The 14,356-nt window shown below is 41.4% G+C and overlaps 1 protein-coding gene across 1 annotated transcript in view; it reads left to right on the forward strand.

Annotated features, from left to right (window-relative positions):
- Positions 1-14,356, forward strand: part of PLB1 (phospholipase B1) — a 127,351-nt gene that overhangs the window by 76,222 nt on the left and 36,773 nt on the right. The window contains exons 40-45 of the mRNA XM_077282094.1: positions 6,531-6,635; positions 6,956-7,051; positions 7,998-8,069; positions 9,979-10,056; positions 11,983-12,046; positions 12,246-12,304. Coding sequence (XP_077138209.1) covers positions 6,531-6,635; positions 6,956-7,051; positions 7,998-8,069; positions 9,979-10,056; positions 11,983-12,046; positions 12,246-12,304 — 474 coding nt within the window. The remainder of the gene's footprint in view (positions 1-6,530; positions 6,636-6,955; positions 7,052-7,997; positions 8,070-9,978; positions 10,057-11,982; positions 12,047-12,245; positions 12,305-14,356) is intronic.

Consider the following 14,356-nt stretch of genomic DNA (forward strand, 5'->3'; position numbering starts at 1 on the left):
ACATAGTGTACCCCAATACTAAGATATAGCGATACATAGTGTACCCCAATACTAGATACTGTGATACATAGTGTACCGCAATACTAAGATACAGTGATACATAGTGTACCCCAATACTAAGATACCGTGATACATAGTGTACCCCAATACTAAGATACAGCATCAGTGATACATAGTGTACCCCAATACTAAGATATAGCATCAGTGATACATCGTGTACCCCAATACTAGATACAGCGATACATAGTGTACCCCAATACTAAGATACAGTGATACATCGTGTACCCCAATACTAGAAACCCTGATACATAGTGTACCCCAATACTAAGATACAGGGATACATAGTGTACCCCAATACTAGATACCGTGATACATAGTGTACCCCAATACTAAGATACAGCGATATATAGTGTACCCCAATACTAGATACAGTGATACATAGTGTACCCCAATACTAAGATACCGTGATACATAGTGTACCCCAATACTAAGATACCGTGATACATCGTGTACCCCAATACTAAGATACCGTGATACATAGTGTACCCCAATACTAAGATACAGTGATACATAATGTACCCCAATACTAAGATACAGTGTTACATAGTGTACCCCAATACTAAGATTCAGTGATACATAGTGTACCCCAATACTAAGATACAGCATCAGTGATACATCGTGTACCCCAATACTAAGATACCGTGATACATAGTGTACCCCAATACTAAGATACCATGATACATAGTGTACCCCAATACTAAGATACCGTGATTCATAGTGTACCCCAATACTAAGATACAGTGATACATAGTGTACCCCAATACTAAGATAGTGATACATAATGTACCCCAATACTAAGATACAGCATCATTGATACATAGTGTACCCCAATACTAAGATACCGTGATTCATAGTGTACCCCAATACTAAGATACAGTGATACATAGTGTACCCCAATACTAAGATACAGCGATACATAATGTACCCCAATACTAGATACAGTGATACATAGTGTACCCCAATACTAAGATACAGCATCAGTGATACATAGTGTACCCCAATACTAAGATACAGCTATATATAGTGTACCCCAATACTAAGATACCGTGATACATAGTGTATCCCAATACTAAGATACAGCGATACATCGTGTACCCCAATACTAGATACCGTGATACATAGTGTACCCCAATACTAAGATACAGTGATACATAGTGTACCCCAATACTAAGATACAGTGATACATAGTGTACCCCAATACTAAGATACAGTGATACATAGTGTACCCCAATACTAAGATACAGTGATACATAGTGTACCCCAATACTAGATACAGCGATACATAGTGTACCCCAATACTAGATACTGTGATACATAGTGTACCCCAATACTAAGATACAGTGATACATAGTGTACCCCAATACTAAGATACCGTGATACATAGTGTACCCCAATACTAAGATACAGTGATACATAGTGTACCCCAATACTAAGATACAGCATCAGTGATACATAGTGTACCCCAATACTAAGATACAGCTATATATAGTGTACCCCAATACTAAGATACCGTGATACATAGTGTATCCCAATACTAAGATACAGCGATACATCGTGTACCCCAATACTAGATACCGTGATACATAGTGTACCCCAATACTAAGATACAGTGATACATAGTGTACCCCAATACTAAGATACAGTGATACATAGTGTACCCCAATACTAAGATACCGTGATACATAGTGTACCCCAATACTAAGATACAGTGATACATAGTGTACCCCAATACTAGATACAGCGATACATAGTGTACCCCAATACTAGATACTGTGATACATAGTGTACCCCAATACTAAGATACAGTGATACATAGTGTACCCCAATACTAAGATACCGTGATACATAGTGTACCCCAATACTAAGATACAGTGATACATAGTGTACCCCAATACTAAGATACAGTGATACATAGTGTACCCCAATACTAAGATACAGTGATACATAGTGTACCCCAATACTAAGATACAGTGATACATCGTGTACCCCAATACTAGATACAGCGATACATAGTGTACCCCAATACTAGATACTGTGATACATAGTATTTGTACCCCAATACTAAGATACAGCGATACATAGTGTACCCCAATACTAAGATACCGTGATACATAGTGTACTCCAATACTAAGATACAGTGATACATAGTGTACCCCAATACTAAGATACCGTGATACATAGTGTACCCCAATACTAAGATACAGTGATACATAGTGTACCCCAATACTAAGATACAGTGATACATAGTGTACCCCAATACTAAGATACAGTGATACATCGTGTACCCCAATACTAAGATACAGCGATACATAGTGTACCCCAATACTAGATACAGCGATACATAGTGTACCCCAATACTAGATACTGCGATACATAGTGTACCCCAATACTAAGATACAGCGATACATAGTGTACCCCAATACTAAGGTACCGTGATACATAGTGTACTCCAATACTAAGATACAGTGATACATAGTGTACCCCAATACTAAGATACCGTGATACATAGTGTACCCCAATACTAAGATACAGTGATACATAGTGTACCCCAATACTAAGATACAGTGATACATAGTGTACCCCAATACTAAGATACAGTGATACATCGTGTACCCCAATACTAAGATACAGTGATACATAGTGTACCCCAATACTAAGATACAGTGATACATAGTGTACCCCAATACTAAGATACCGTGATACATAGTGTACCCCAATACTAAGATACCGTGATACATAGTGTACCCCAATACTAAGATACCGTGATACATAGTGTACCCCAATACTAAGATACCGTGATACATAGTGTACCCCAATACTAAGATACAGCGATACATAGTGTACCCCAATACTAGATACAGCGATACATAGTGTACCCCAATACTAGATACTGCGATACATAGTGTACCCCAATACTAAGATACAGCGATACATCGTGTACCCCAATACTAAGATACCGTGATACATAGTGTACCCCAATACTAAGATACAGTGATACATTGTGTACCCCAATACTAAGATACAGCATCAGTGATACATAGTGTACCCCAATACTAAGATACCGTGATACATAGTGTACCCCAATACTAAGATACAGTGATACATCGTGTACCCCAATACTAAGATACAGTGATACATAGTGTACCCCAATACTAAGATACAGTGATACATAGTGTACCCCAATACTAAGATACCGTGATACATAGTGTACCCCAATACTAAGATACCGTGATACATAGTGTACCCCAATACTAAGATACCGTGATACATAGTGTACCCCAATACTAAGATACCGTGATACATAGTGTACCCCAATACTAAGATACAGCGATACATAGTGTACCCCAATACTAGATACAGCGATACATAGTGTACCCCAATACTAGATACTGCGATACATAGTGTACCCCAATACTAAGATACAGCGATACATCGTGTACCCCAATACTAAGATACCGTGATACATAGTGTACCCCAATACTAAGATACAGTGATACATCGTGTACCCCAATACTAAGATACCGTGATACATAGTGTACCCCAATACTAAGATACCGTGATACATAGTGTACCCCAATACTAAGATACAGTGATACATCGTGTACCCCAATACTAAGATACCGTGATACATAGTGTACCCCAATACTAAGATACCGTGATACATTGTGTACCCCAATACTAAGATACAGCATCAGTGATACATAGTGTACCCCAATACTAAGATACCGTGATACATAGTGTACCCCAATACTAAGATACAGTGATACATCGTGTACCCCAATACTAAGATACCGTGATACATCGTGTACCCCAATACTAAGATACCGTGATACATAGTGTACCCCAATACTAAGATACCGTGATACATAGTGTACCCCAATACTAAGATACAGTGATACATTGTGTACCCCAATACTAAGATACCGTGATACATAGTGTACCCCAATACTAAGATACCGTGATACATAGTGTACCCCAATACTAAGATACAGTGATACATAGTGTACCCCAATACTAAGATACAGTGATACATAGTGTACCCCAATACTAAGATACAGTGATACATAGTGTACCCCAATACTAAGATACCGTGATACATAGTGTACCCCAATACTAAGATACAGTGATACATAGTGTACCCCAATACTAAGATACCGTGATACATAGTGTACTCCAATACTAAGATACAGTGATACATAGTGTACCCCAATACTAAGATACCGTGATACATAGTGTACCCCAATACTAAGATACAGTGATACATAGTGTACCCCAATACTAAGATACAGTGATACATAGTGTACCCCAATACTAAGATACAGTGATACATCGTGTACCCCAATACTAAGATACCGTGATACATAGTGTACCCCAATACTAAGATACCGTGATACATTGTGTACCCCAATACTAAGATACAGCATCAGTGATACATAGTGTACCCCAATACTAAGATACCGTGATACATAGTGTACCCCAATACTAAGATACAGTGATACATCGTGTACCCCAATACTAAGATACCGTGATACATCGTGTACCCCAATACTAAGATACCGTGATACATAGTGTACCCCAATACTAAGATACAGTGATACATTGTGTACCCCAATACTAAGATACCGTGATACATAGTGTACCCCAATACTAAGATACCGTGATACATAGTGTACCCCAATACTAAGATACAGTGATACATAGTGTACCCCAATACTAAGATACAGTGATACATAGTGTACCCCAATACTAAGATACAGTGATACATAGTGTACCCCAATACTAAGATACCGTGATACATAGTGTACCCCAATACTAAGATACAGTGATACATCGTGTACCCCAATACTAAGATACCGTGATACATAGTGTACCCCAATACTAAGATACCGTGATACATAGTGTACCCCAATACTAAGATACAGTGATACATCGTGTACCCCAATACTAAGATACCGTGATACATAGTGTACCCCAATACTAAGATACCGTGATACATAGTGTACCCCAATACTAAGATACCGTGATACATAGTGTACCCCAATACTAAGATACAGTGATACATCGTGTACCCCAATACTAAGATACCGTGATACATCGTGTACCCCAATACTAAGATACAGTGATACATAGTGTACCCCAATACTAAGATACAGCGATACATAGTGTACCCCAATACTAAGATACCGTGATACATAGTGTACCCCAATACTAAGATACCGTGATACATAGTGTACCCCAATACTAAGATACAGTGATACATAGTGTTCCCCAATACTAAGATACAGTGATACATAGTGTACCCCAATACTAAGATACAGTGATACATAGTGTACCCCAATACTAAGATACAGTGATACATAGTGTACCCCAATACTAAGATACCGTGATACATAGTGTACCCCAATACTAAGATAGTGATACATAGTGTTCCCCAATACTAAGATACAGTGATACATAGTGTTCCCCAATACTAAGATACAGTGATACATAGTGTACCCCAATACTAAGATACAGCGATATATAGTGTACCCCAATACTAAGATACCGTGATACATAGTGTACCCCAATACTAAGATACAGTGATACATAGTGTACCCCAATACTAAGATACAGTGATACATAGTGTACCCCAATACTAAGATACCGTGATACATAGTGTACCCCAATACTAAGATACAGTGATACATAGTGTTCCCCAATACTAAGATACAGTGATACATAGTGTACCCCAATACTAAGATACAGTGATACATAGTGTACCCCAATACTAAGATACAGCGATATATAGTGTACCCCAATACTAAGATACCGTGATACATAGTGTACCCCAATACTAAGATACAGTGATACATAGTGTACCCCAATACTAAGATACAGCGATATATAGTGTACCCCAATACTAAGATACAGCGATACATAGTGTTCCCCAATACTAAGATACAGTGATACATAGTGTACCCCAATACTAAGATACAGTGATACATCGTGTACCCCAATACTAAGATACCGTGATACATAGTGTACCCCAATACTAAGATACCGTGATACATAGTGTACCCCAATACTAAGATACCGTGATACATCGTGTACCCCAATACTAAGATACAGTGATACATCGTGTACCCCAATACTAAGATACCGTGATACATAGTGTACCCCAATACTAAGATACAGTGATACATCGTGTACCCCAATACTAAGATACCGTGATACATAGTGTACCCCAATACTAAGATACCGTGATACATAGTGTACCCCAATACTAAGATACAGTGATACATAGTGTACCCCAATACTAAGATACAGTGATACATCGTGTACCCCAATACTAAGATACCGTGATACATAGTGTACCCCAATACTAAGATACCGTGATACATAGTGTACCCCAATACCAAATCCTCCTCTTCGCTGTGCCGTCACCCGTCGATGTTGCACTTTCCTTATTTCTCGTCTTCTCTCCTTTTCAGCTCAGCCTCAGAGATTTTGTGAGTTCTGGACGATACGACACCAGAGAAAACTTCACTGTGGTTCTGCAGCCGTTTTTCCGGCACACAAACATCCCGTATCTCCCAGTACGTATTCCCACCACGTGTCGTCGCCTTTGTCTTCTACAGCCTGTGTATCTGTGTACTGGACTCTGTCGGGTATATCGGTGATCCCCCTTGCTTTACAGCGCCGCACTGCTCTTTTCACAAGATGCTCCTCTGCAGCCAATCAGATGAAGGCTGCTGTTCTTCTCTGGTCTGTGATAGGATGGAGCACTGGTCCTTATAGAACACCCTCATATGGGGGGCGCAGGGAGAAAGCTGTGCACTAGGGGGCGCCATCACTGCCTCCTACCCCCGCCATAATTCAGCTAATTAGTCTTCATGATGATTTCCATCTTTTTAAGAGCGGAGAACCTGATGTTTCCTACCTGGCTCCTGACTGTTTCCATCTCAGCCAGAAGGCTCATTCCCAGCTAGCAAGAATGCTCTGGAACAACATGGTAAACTCATTTATGGATCTTACATGTTTCTAGTCGTTAATAACTTCTTTACTGACTTTTCTGTTTACATTTTCCACCTGGAAATGTCTGTAAGCTGCTGTTGATGGATCTAGAATTCAGATTACGTGTTTCTATTTTACTATTGCATTCTGTTAAATCATTGAATTTTTTTATCATTCACTTTCCACCATTTTGGGGCTTTACTATATTTACAGCTGCTTTCAATTTCAATTATGGATCCAACACAATAATTAAAAAATAAACACCTAACATTATAGTATTTTTTTAATTTTTCATATATTTTACAACATTTACTTTTTACTATTCAGATCTTTATTGCAAATTTCTCTGACTTTTCACTTTATTTTTTTTCCAATTGAAAAATATTCACAAGCTGCTGTTGGTGGATCTGATACGATAATTCAAAAGAGACCCTTAATATTAGGGGTTTTTTTTTGGTCTTTTAATTTAAAACGTTTCACTTTCTACTATTCAGAAGTTTATTATTTTTCTAGCTAATTTCGCTGACTTTTTCAATTAATTATTACCTACTGGAAAATGGCCACAAACTGCTGTTGATGGATTAAAAAAAAAAATTTAAAAAAATTATTTGCATTTTTCACATTTTTTAGTTAAAAACCCTCTAGTCCAAATTAGCATGAAAATGGGCAATGTTTCTTTTGTATTTTTGGGGTCAGAACAGAGAAAAATAAAAAATGCTGGTGTCTTTTTTTTACTAAAATTTTTAAAGCGTGGGAAAAAAGAAGGTTGTATGTGAATGCGGCCGTAAGGTACATGAGCGATAATTGCAATCAAAAAAAAGTTGTAAGTAGTTTCCTGCTTGTTGATGGTTTCCAGTTACTGACATTCTCAAATCTTCACACTCTCTGTGGCGAATCTTCATTTCTTGTACTGATCCTTTGTGATGTTTGTGTTTATTTCTTAGCTTGAACCTCTCGGCCAGAAGACGGACTCTTTGAACTTTACAGAGGATGTCCAGCTGATGTGCCCTACAGAGGTCGGTGTCCTCTGATGATATTGGGGCTGTTTAAAATATTATGTAACTTGAGTTTGAAGGGTCAGCAAGTCAGTGCTAAAGGGGGTCACTTTGGAGCATTCCCGTTTGTGTCCTCCTTCCGGGATCTGAAAGGATCTACTTTAATCAGTGGGGAAACAGACTTCAACTTCTCCGCAGCTCCCCCACTCAATGCCTGATGAGTGCTGGCTGTGATATACAGCCTGCCTGTGACAGCAGCAATCAGAGCAAGCTGCTGCTTAACCGCTTAAATGCCGCTATCAATCTCAGACTGCAGCATTTATACGATATGATCTCGTACAAGAGTCCATTCCAGTGCCCATCGTGGGGTGCTGATCGTTTGCCATGGTGGTCGAGGGTCTGCAGAAGGCCGGGGTCACACTTGTGAGCGTGATGCGAGAAACTCACGAGAGTCTCTCGCATCAATACCCGGCACTGCCGCCGGCACTCGGACTGGAGCGCTCAGCTGCATAGAAATGCATGCAGACCCTCGACTACCATGGCAAACGATCAGCACCCCACGATGGGCACTGGAATGGACTCTTGTACAAGATCATGTCGTATAAATGCTGCAGTGTGACCCCGGCCGAAGGCCCCTGTTGCTGTAATCTTTTTATTGTTATAAAGACCAGCAGGATCACAGGTTCAAATCCTCAAGTAGGACTAAAAAAATAAAAAGTAATTAAAACATAAAAACAGTATTTTACATCAACAAGGCTATAAAAGTCTGCCCTAACAAAATATGAAATTATATAACTTATAGGGTAAATGCCCTAAAGATAAAATATATCACACTGCCTGAATTAATATTTTTCAGTCACCACAGCTCCCACAAAATAATGCAATAGAAAAGCCATCAAACAATTATATGCCCCCGAAATGGTAGCACTAAAAACCACAGCCTGTCACAGAGAAAACAACTCCCCCCACCGGGCCATCAAACAAAAAACAAGCCCTCCCACCAGACCATCAAACTGAATACAACCCCCCCACAGGACCTTTTTTTTTTCCATTTTTTCACCACTTAAATAAAAAAACACAACAAATAAAGTACCGTAAGCTATAAAACTATGGAAGTTTGGAATCTGACCTGGAGAATCATGCTGTTAAGACATTGTTTTCTCATAAATAATGTGAAAAAAAACAAAAACAAAAATAACAATTCTGGATCTATGGGAGGGATTGTGGGGGGGGGGTTTACCGTTTTATCACACTGGGATTTTTTCTCCTATGTTTCCGTACATTATATGGTAAAATGAATGGTCCAAAATTACAACTTGTCCTGGAAAAAAACAATCCCTCATGTGGCTCTGGAGGTTGAACCAGAAGAGTGAAACCCATCTGCAGATGTCCTGCAGATCTTTGGGTTTCGTGGTCCTGAGATCTCCTCCGATCACTCAAAAGCAGATCTGAAAGGTCCACCATGTCAGGCAGAAGCTCCCGGAGCGCCGTACAGTCTAGAACCCCATTCTCCACTCTAAGTGCGCTCTCAGACTTTCTATTGAGTGCCAACCTGTGATTATGCACAAGCAGAGGCAGGGACGGAGGCTTCTGCTTGATAACCTGCCTCTTTTTTTCAGAGCGACTTTTGACCGTTTGGTGGGGATCTCAGAACCCAGATGCCACCGATGTGCAGAACATTTTCCAATCATTTAAAATAATGGTGTAAATGTCTAGTCCTGGCCCGGGGGCTGGTCCTCTCTTCGCCCGTCCTTTGGTCCCATAATCACACATATCAGGATGGTTGTCCTTACTGTCAGGTCCTTGTCTCCCTTCTCCGCCATGCACTAGTGACGCTCCATGATCGTCGTCCGTCCTTGTATTAAACCATTGGAAAAGCATCTTCAGTCGGTGTTCAGACGGTAAATAATGATGTTCCTTTCTTTTTCAGAGCCAGCAATTCCTGAGGACCTACCAGAACAGCGACTACGTGTACCCCACCCCAGCGCCCACACCGGCACTTCCTGATGTAATGCTGCCCACACCGCCTGCCTTATCTTACTGCATTGTTATTGGTTGGGATTTGCTTTGTGTATATTTAAAGCGGGATTCCATCATATTATCTCCCCTGTCCCCTTAGTTTTAGGAATAGTTTGGGGTTCTCATGTATGGATCTGTCTACTGAATTTATCTACTCGTACCTCTAGGCGGAGCTCCTCTGTAAAGGAACAATAAACCTGATAATGAAAGAGTAGATTAAACAAAAAATATATATATAGTCCCCCCCTCACTTTATGTAACTCTGCAGCCTTTTCAGCATCGTCCCAAAACTATTGGTCCCATAAAAATCCAGGAATGGGTCTTAGTCACCTATTTATCCCTGCATAGAAGACAGTGGGGAGAGGCTCCTGCTGCAGCCAGCCATCACCCAATCACATAATGGACAGAGAGAGACATGGCAGAGCTCCTGGGACAGAGAGAAGATATATATGTACATTTCTCAGTTTTAACTGTAATATTAGGTATTTTCTTGACCTTAGTGATCTTTTGACTCTGCATACAAGGCAGAGGGGAGAGGCTCCTGCTGCAGCCAACTATCTCACAATCACACACAGGACAGTGAGGAGGAGGAAAGAGATGTGGTTGTACTCTTGGGACAGAGAAGATTTTTATATATTTATAATTCTTAATTTTGGCTGCAATATCAGGCATTTCCTGGACCTTAGTGGTCTTTTGCCCCTGCAGACAAGATTGAGGGGAGAGGCTCCTGCTGCAGCCAGCTATTCACAATATCAAACATAGGCCAGTGAGGAGAAAGGGGACATGGCGGAGTTCCTGGAACACGGGGAACATATCTTTTTATGCTTATCAATTTTATCTGTAATATAAGGCGTTTCCTGGACCTTAGCGATCTTTTATCCAGGCTGACAAGACAGTGGGGAGAGGCTCCTGCTGCAGCCAGCCATCACCAATCACATAACGGACAGTGAGGAAGAGGAAGAGAGAGACATGGCATTGGTCCTGGGACACAGAGAAGATTTATATTTTTCTCAGTTTTAACTGTAATATTAGGTATTTTCTTGACCTTAGTGATCTTTTGACTCTGCATTCAAGGCAGAGGGGAGAGGCTCCTGCTGCAGCAAACTATCTCACAATCACACACAGGACAGTGAGGAGGAAGAAAAAGAAGAGAAGATTTCGATATATTTCTAATTCTCAATTTTGACTGTAATATCAGGCATTTCCTGGGCCTTAGTGGTCTTTTGCCTTTGCAGGCAAGATTTAGGGGAGAGGCTCCTGCTGCAGCCAGCTATTCACAATATCAAAACATAGGCCAGTGAGGAGGAAGGGGACATGGCGCAGTTCCTAGAACCCAGGGAACATATCTTTTTATGCTTATCAATTTTAACTATAATATAAGGCGTTTCCTGGACCTTAGTGATCTTTTGCCCGGGCAGACTAGACAGTGGGGAGAGGCTCCTGCTGCAGCCAACTATCTCACAATCACACACAGGACATTGAGGAGGAGGGGGACATGGCAGAGTTCATTCGATACTGATAGGATTTCTTTGTATACCACTGTTTTATCTGTAAAATAAGACAAATAGGGTGAAATAAGATTAGGAGAGAGAGAGAATGTGCAGGGAGATTTATTGCTTTTGTGCGTTTTCTGTGTCCAATTCATGTTCTGACTGATGCATCTGTTTAGACAAGAAAGTAATTAATCTGTCATTAAGATCTACACACCATTTCTTGCTGCCTCCTTCAATCGGGCTGCCCTAGACACCTGCCTAGTTCGTCTGTGTGTGCAGGGCGTCACTTATTAACCTCAGACCTCCTTTACCTGTGAGAGTCCAACTGTGAAGATGATTTAGTAAATTTGATTTTCATTGCTACAGTGATGATTATTATATTATCATTCCAGTGTTACTAATATATTATGTTTCTCTCACAGAACTGGGGCAGTGATCTGGATTGTCGCGGTTTCACATCGGTGTCCAGTAGTATTCCCACATCAGGTGAGAAGATGATGTTGCCTAAAGATGAAAACTGAATTTTCTGTTTTTCTATTTGTGGTCTTTTGCATTATTGCTTTTACTATGAGCCCCATATTTTATATGAAGGACTTTTTAATTTTTATTTTATTTCTTTTATCTGTCAGTGCTTTATATCATATCATGTATCTGTCTGTATATATCTTTTTTTATTGTTTTACAGCTCATCAGCTCCGGCCGGGAGACATCAAGGTGGTGGCAGCTTTGGGTGATTCATTGACCGTAAGTCAATAGTTTTGGTACTGGAATAGCGATAGGGGGCACACCTAGGAGTACAGAAGAACAGCGCCTGTCCGGTCAGGGAGTATCAGTTCTTTATTTTACCACCGCCCTGGACCCATTATGTGATTTATAGTAATGTACAACCCCTTTAATGAAAATGAGATGACTCCGCTGACTCTGTTCTAGCCTACACAGCAAAGCTGAAAAATAAATTGAGCTAAACAGTCTATAGTGATATTAATATAAAACCAACCAATAAGGCAGCCCTACACAGAGAATGTTCCATTATCCTACAAATCACTTGAATGACATTCAGAAAAAAAAACCACAATACAATATACAAGACCCCTAAAACCACAACGAAGAGCAAAAAGACAAAAGCTTCTCATACATCCTTAGTGGGATCACCAGGACCACTACCTTGCTATACACTAAGACTGCAGAGACCCGTGTGTCGTAACCAGTGCCTTCCCCCGTCCCACCATTCCGTAATAAAAGACACCAACAATCCTGGATGGGTTGAACAGGTCGGTCACAGTTTTATTATTTGCAAAGTAGAGAAGGGCAATTACACATCGCGACGCACTCATTGCTGAAGGCCCCAGCCGACGACCGCTGGGCCAGCAAGCCGATGAGAGGTTACGAACCTTTGCCCCCCTCTACCTATCGCCACGGAGGATCATGTGTATGACCTACACAAGACTCCGACCCCCACACAACATCATTAGAGCCTGTTCAACACCATCCCGCAAACCCTCCAAAAATATGTCGAGCCCGATGTCCGTGAGGTGGATGCCATCCGTTCTCAGCAAAGCAAAATTGTTCCCTTCTAACTCTTGGTGTCGAACCACAATGCCGTACTTTTCTCTCACAAACTTCGACATCTTTGTGTTAATCCTTTTTCTTGCGTTTTCGATGGCTTTTACGTCCTTAGCTCTGTGCCAGACCGCTCGAGGTATTATCTCGGACCACACCACCACCATATCTGGTAATAAACAGCCAAACCGATCGATGTCTGTTGACATTACTGTGTACAGCTCGGCCCCTTTCCGCTTGCCCAAATCATTGCCTCCGGCATGTAGCACCAGAACCACCGGCCCCTTGGCCTTCTTAGCGATGTCCACCAGCTCCGGGAAGATCTGACGCCACCGGAGCCCTCTGATGCCTCTCCAGTTGACTTCCAAATTTGGGAAGCCAAAATTGGTTCCACCCGTCCTGAGTTTGGCCCTTTTGCATGCCCAGTGGACAAAAGAATGCCCCACTACCCAGACTGTGGGCCTACAGCTGCCTGTAATAGACAAAAAAATGTTAAAGCAGGTCTGGTCTTATGTATCTTGCAAAGCATGCGGATTTCCAGCGGCCCATTCTCGGCACCTCGACTTCCGATACCCCCGCTCTGGCTGCTTCGGTAGCCGCCCCTATTCGGAAGGAATGTGTCCCGTATTCCTTTGGAGCCACGCCGACTGCCTCTAGGCACTGTCTAAAGATCGCTTGAAATTGATATTTAGTAAGAGGGGACCCGTCGGTGTGTGAAAGATAGAATCTACCCGACTGTCTTACTACCGCATAGTTTTTAACTATTTTTACGGGGCATATAGGCCCGTCTGACGCCTTGACCAATACCCATGTCCCCCTCCCGGTGGGGTCGCATTTGGATCTCCGTACTCTAATGCGCAGAGCTTCGCTGCATATGACGAGGTCTTCATTGATTAAGCCGCCTATTGATGCTGTTTTTGACTGCGGCACTAGTTCGCTGATGCGAAGTGCCCCGAAGAAGGCGATTGCGAACGCTGCAGATATCAGCGTTGCCTCGTATTGTGATTTGCACACCGATGAAGATATTGCAATTATGTCGTCCAGTAGCCTTAGGGAAACTGGGCGACGGCATTCCTGGCTAGGTTGCAGCCTTCTCCAGCCTTTAACGGCTTGTTTGATGAAAAAATATTTGGTTACGTCCACCCACCCCAGCAGCTGAAAGAAGAAGGCTATTCCCGACAGATGACGCTGCGCTAATGTCCCTGACGCCCCTCTCCACCTGAGCTTTTCTAAGAG

This window comes from Ranitomeya variabilis, chromosome 2 (genome assembly GCF_051348905.1).
Source record: "Ranitomeya variabilis isolate aRanVar5 chromosome 2, aRanVar5.hap1, whole genome shotgun sequence".
NCBI lineage: Eukaryota > Metazoa > Chordata > Amphibia > Anura > Dendrobatidae > Ranitomeya > Ranitomeya variabilis.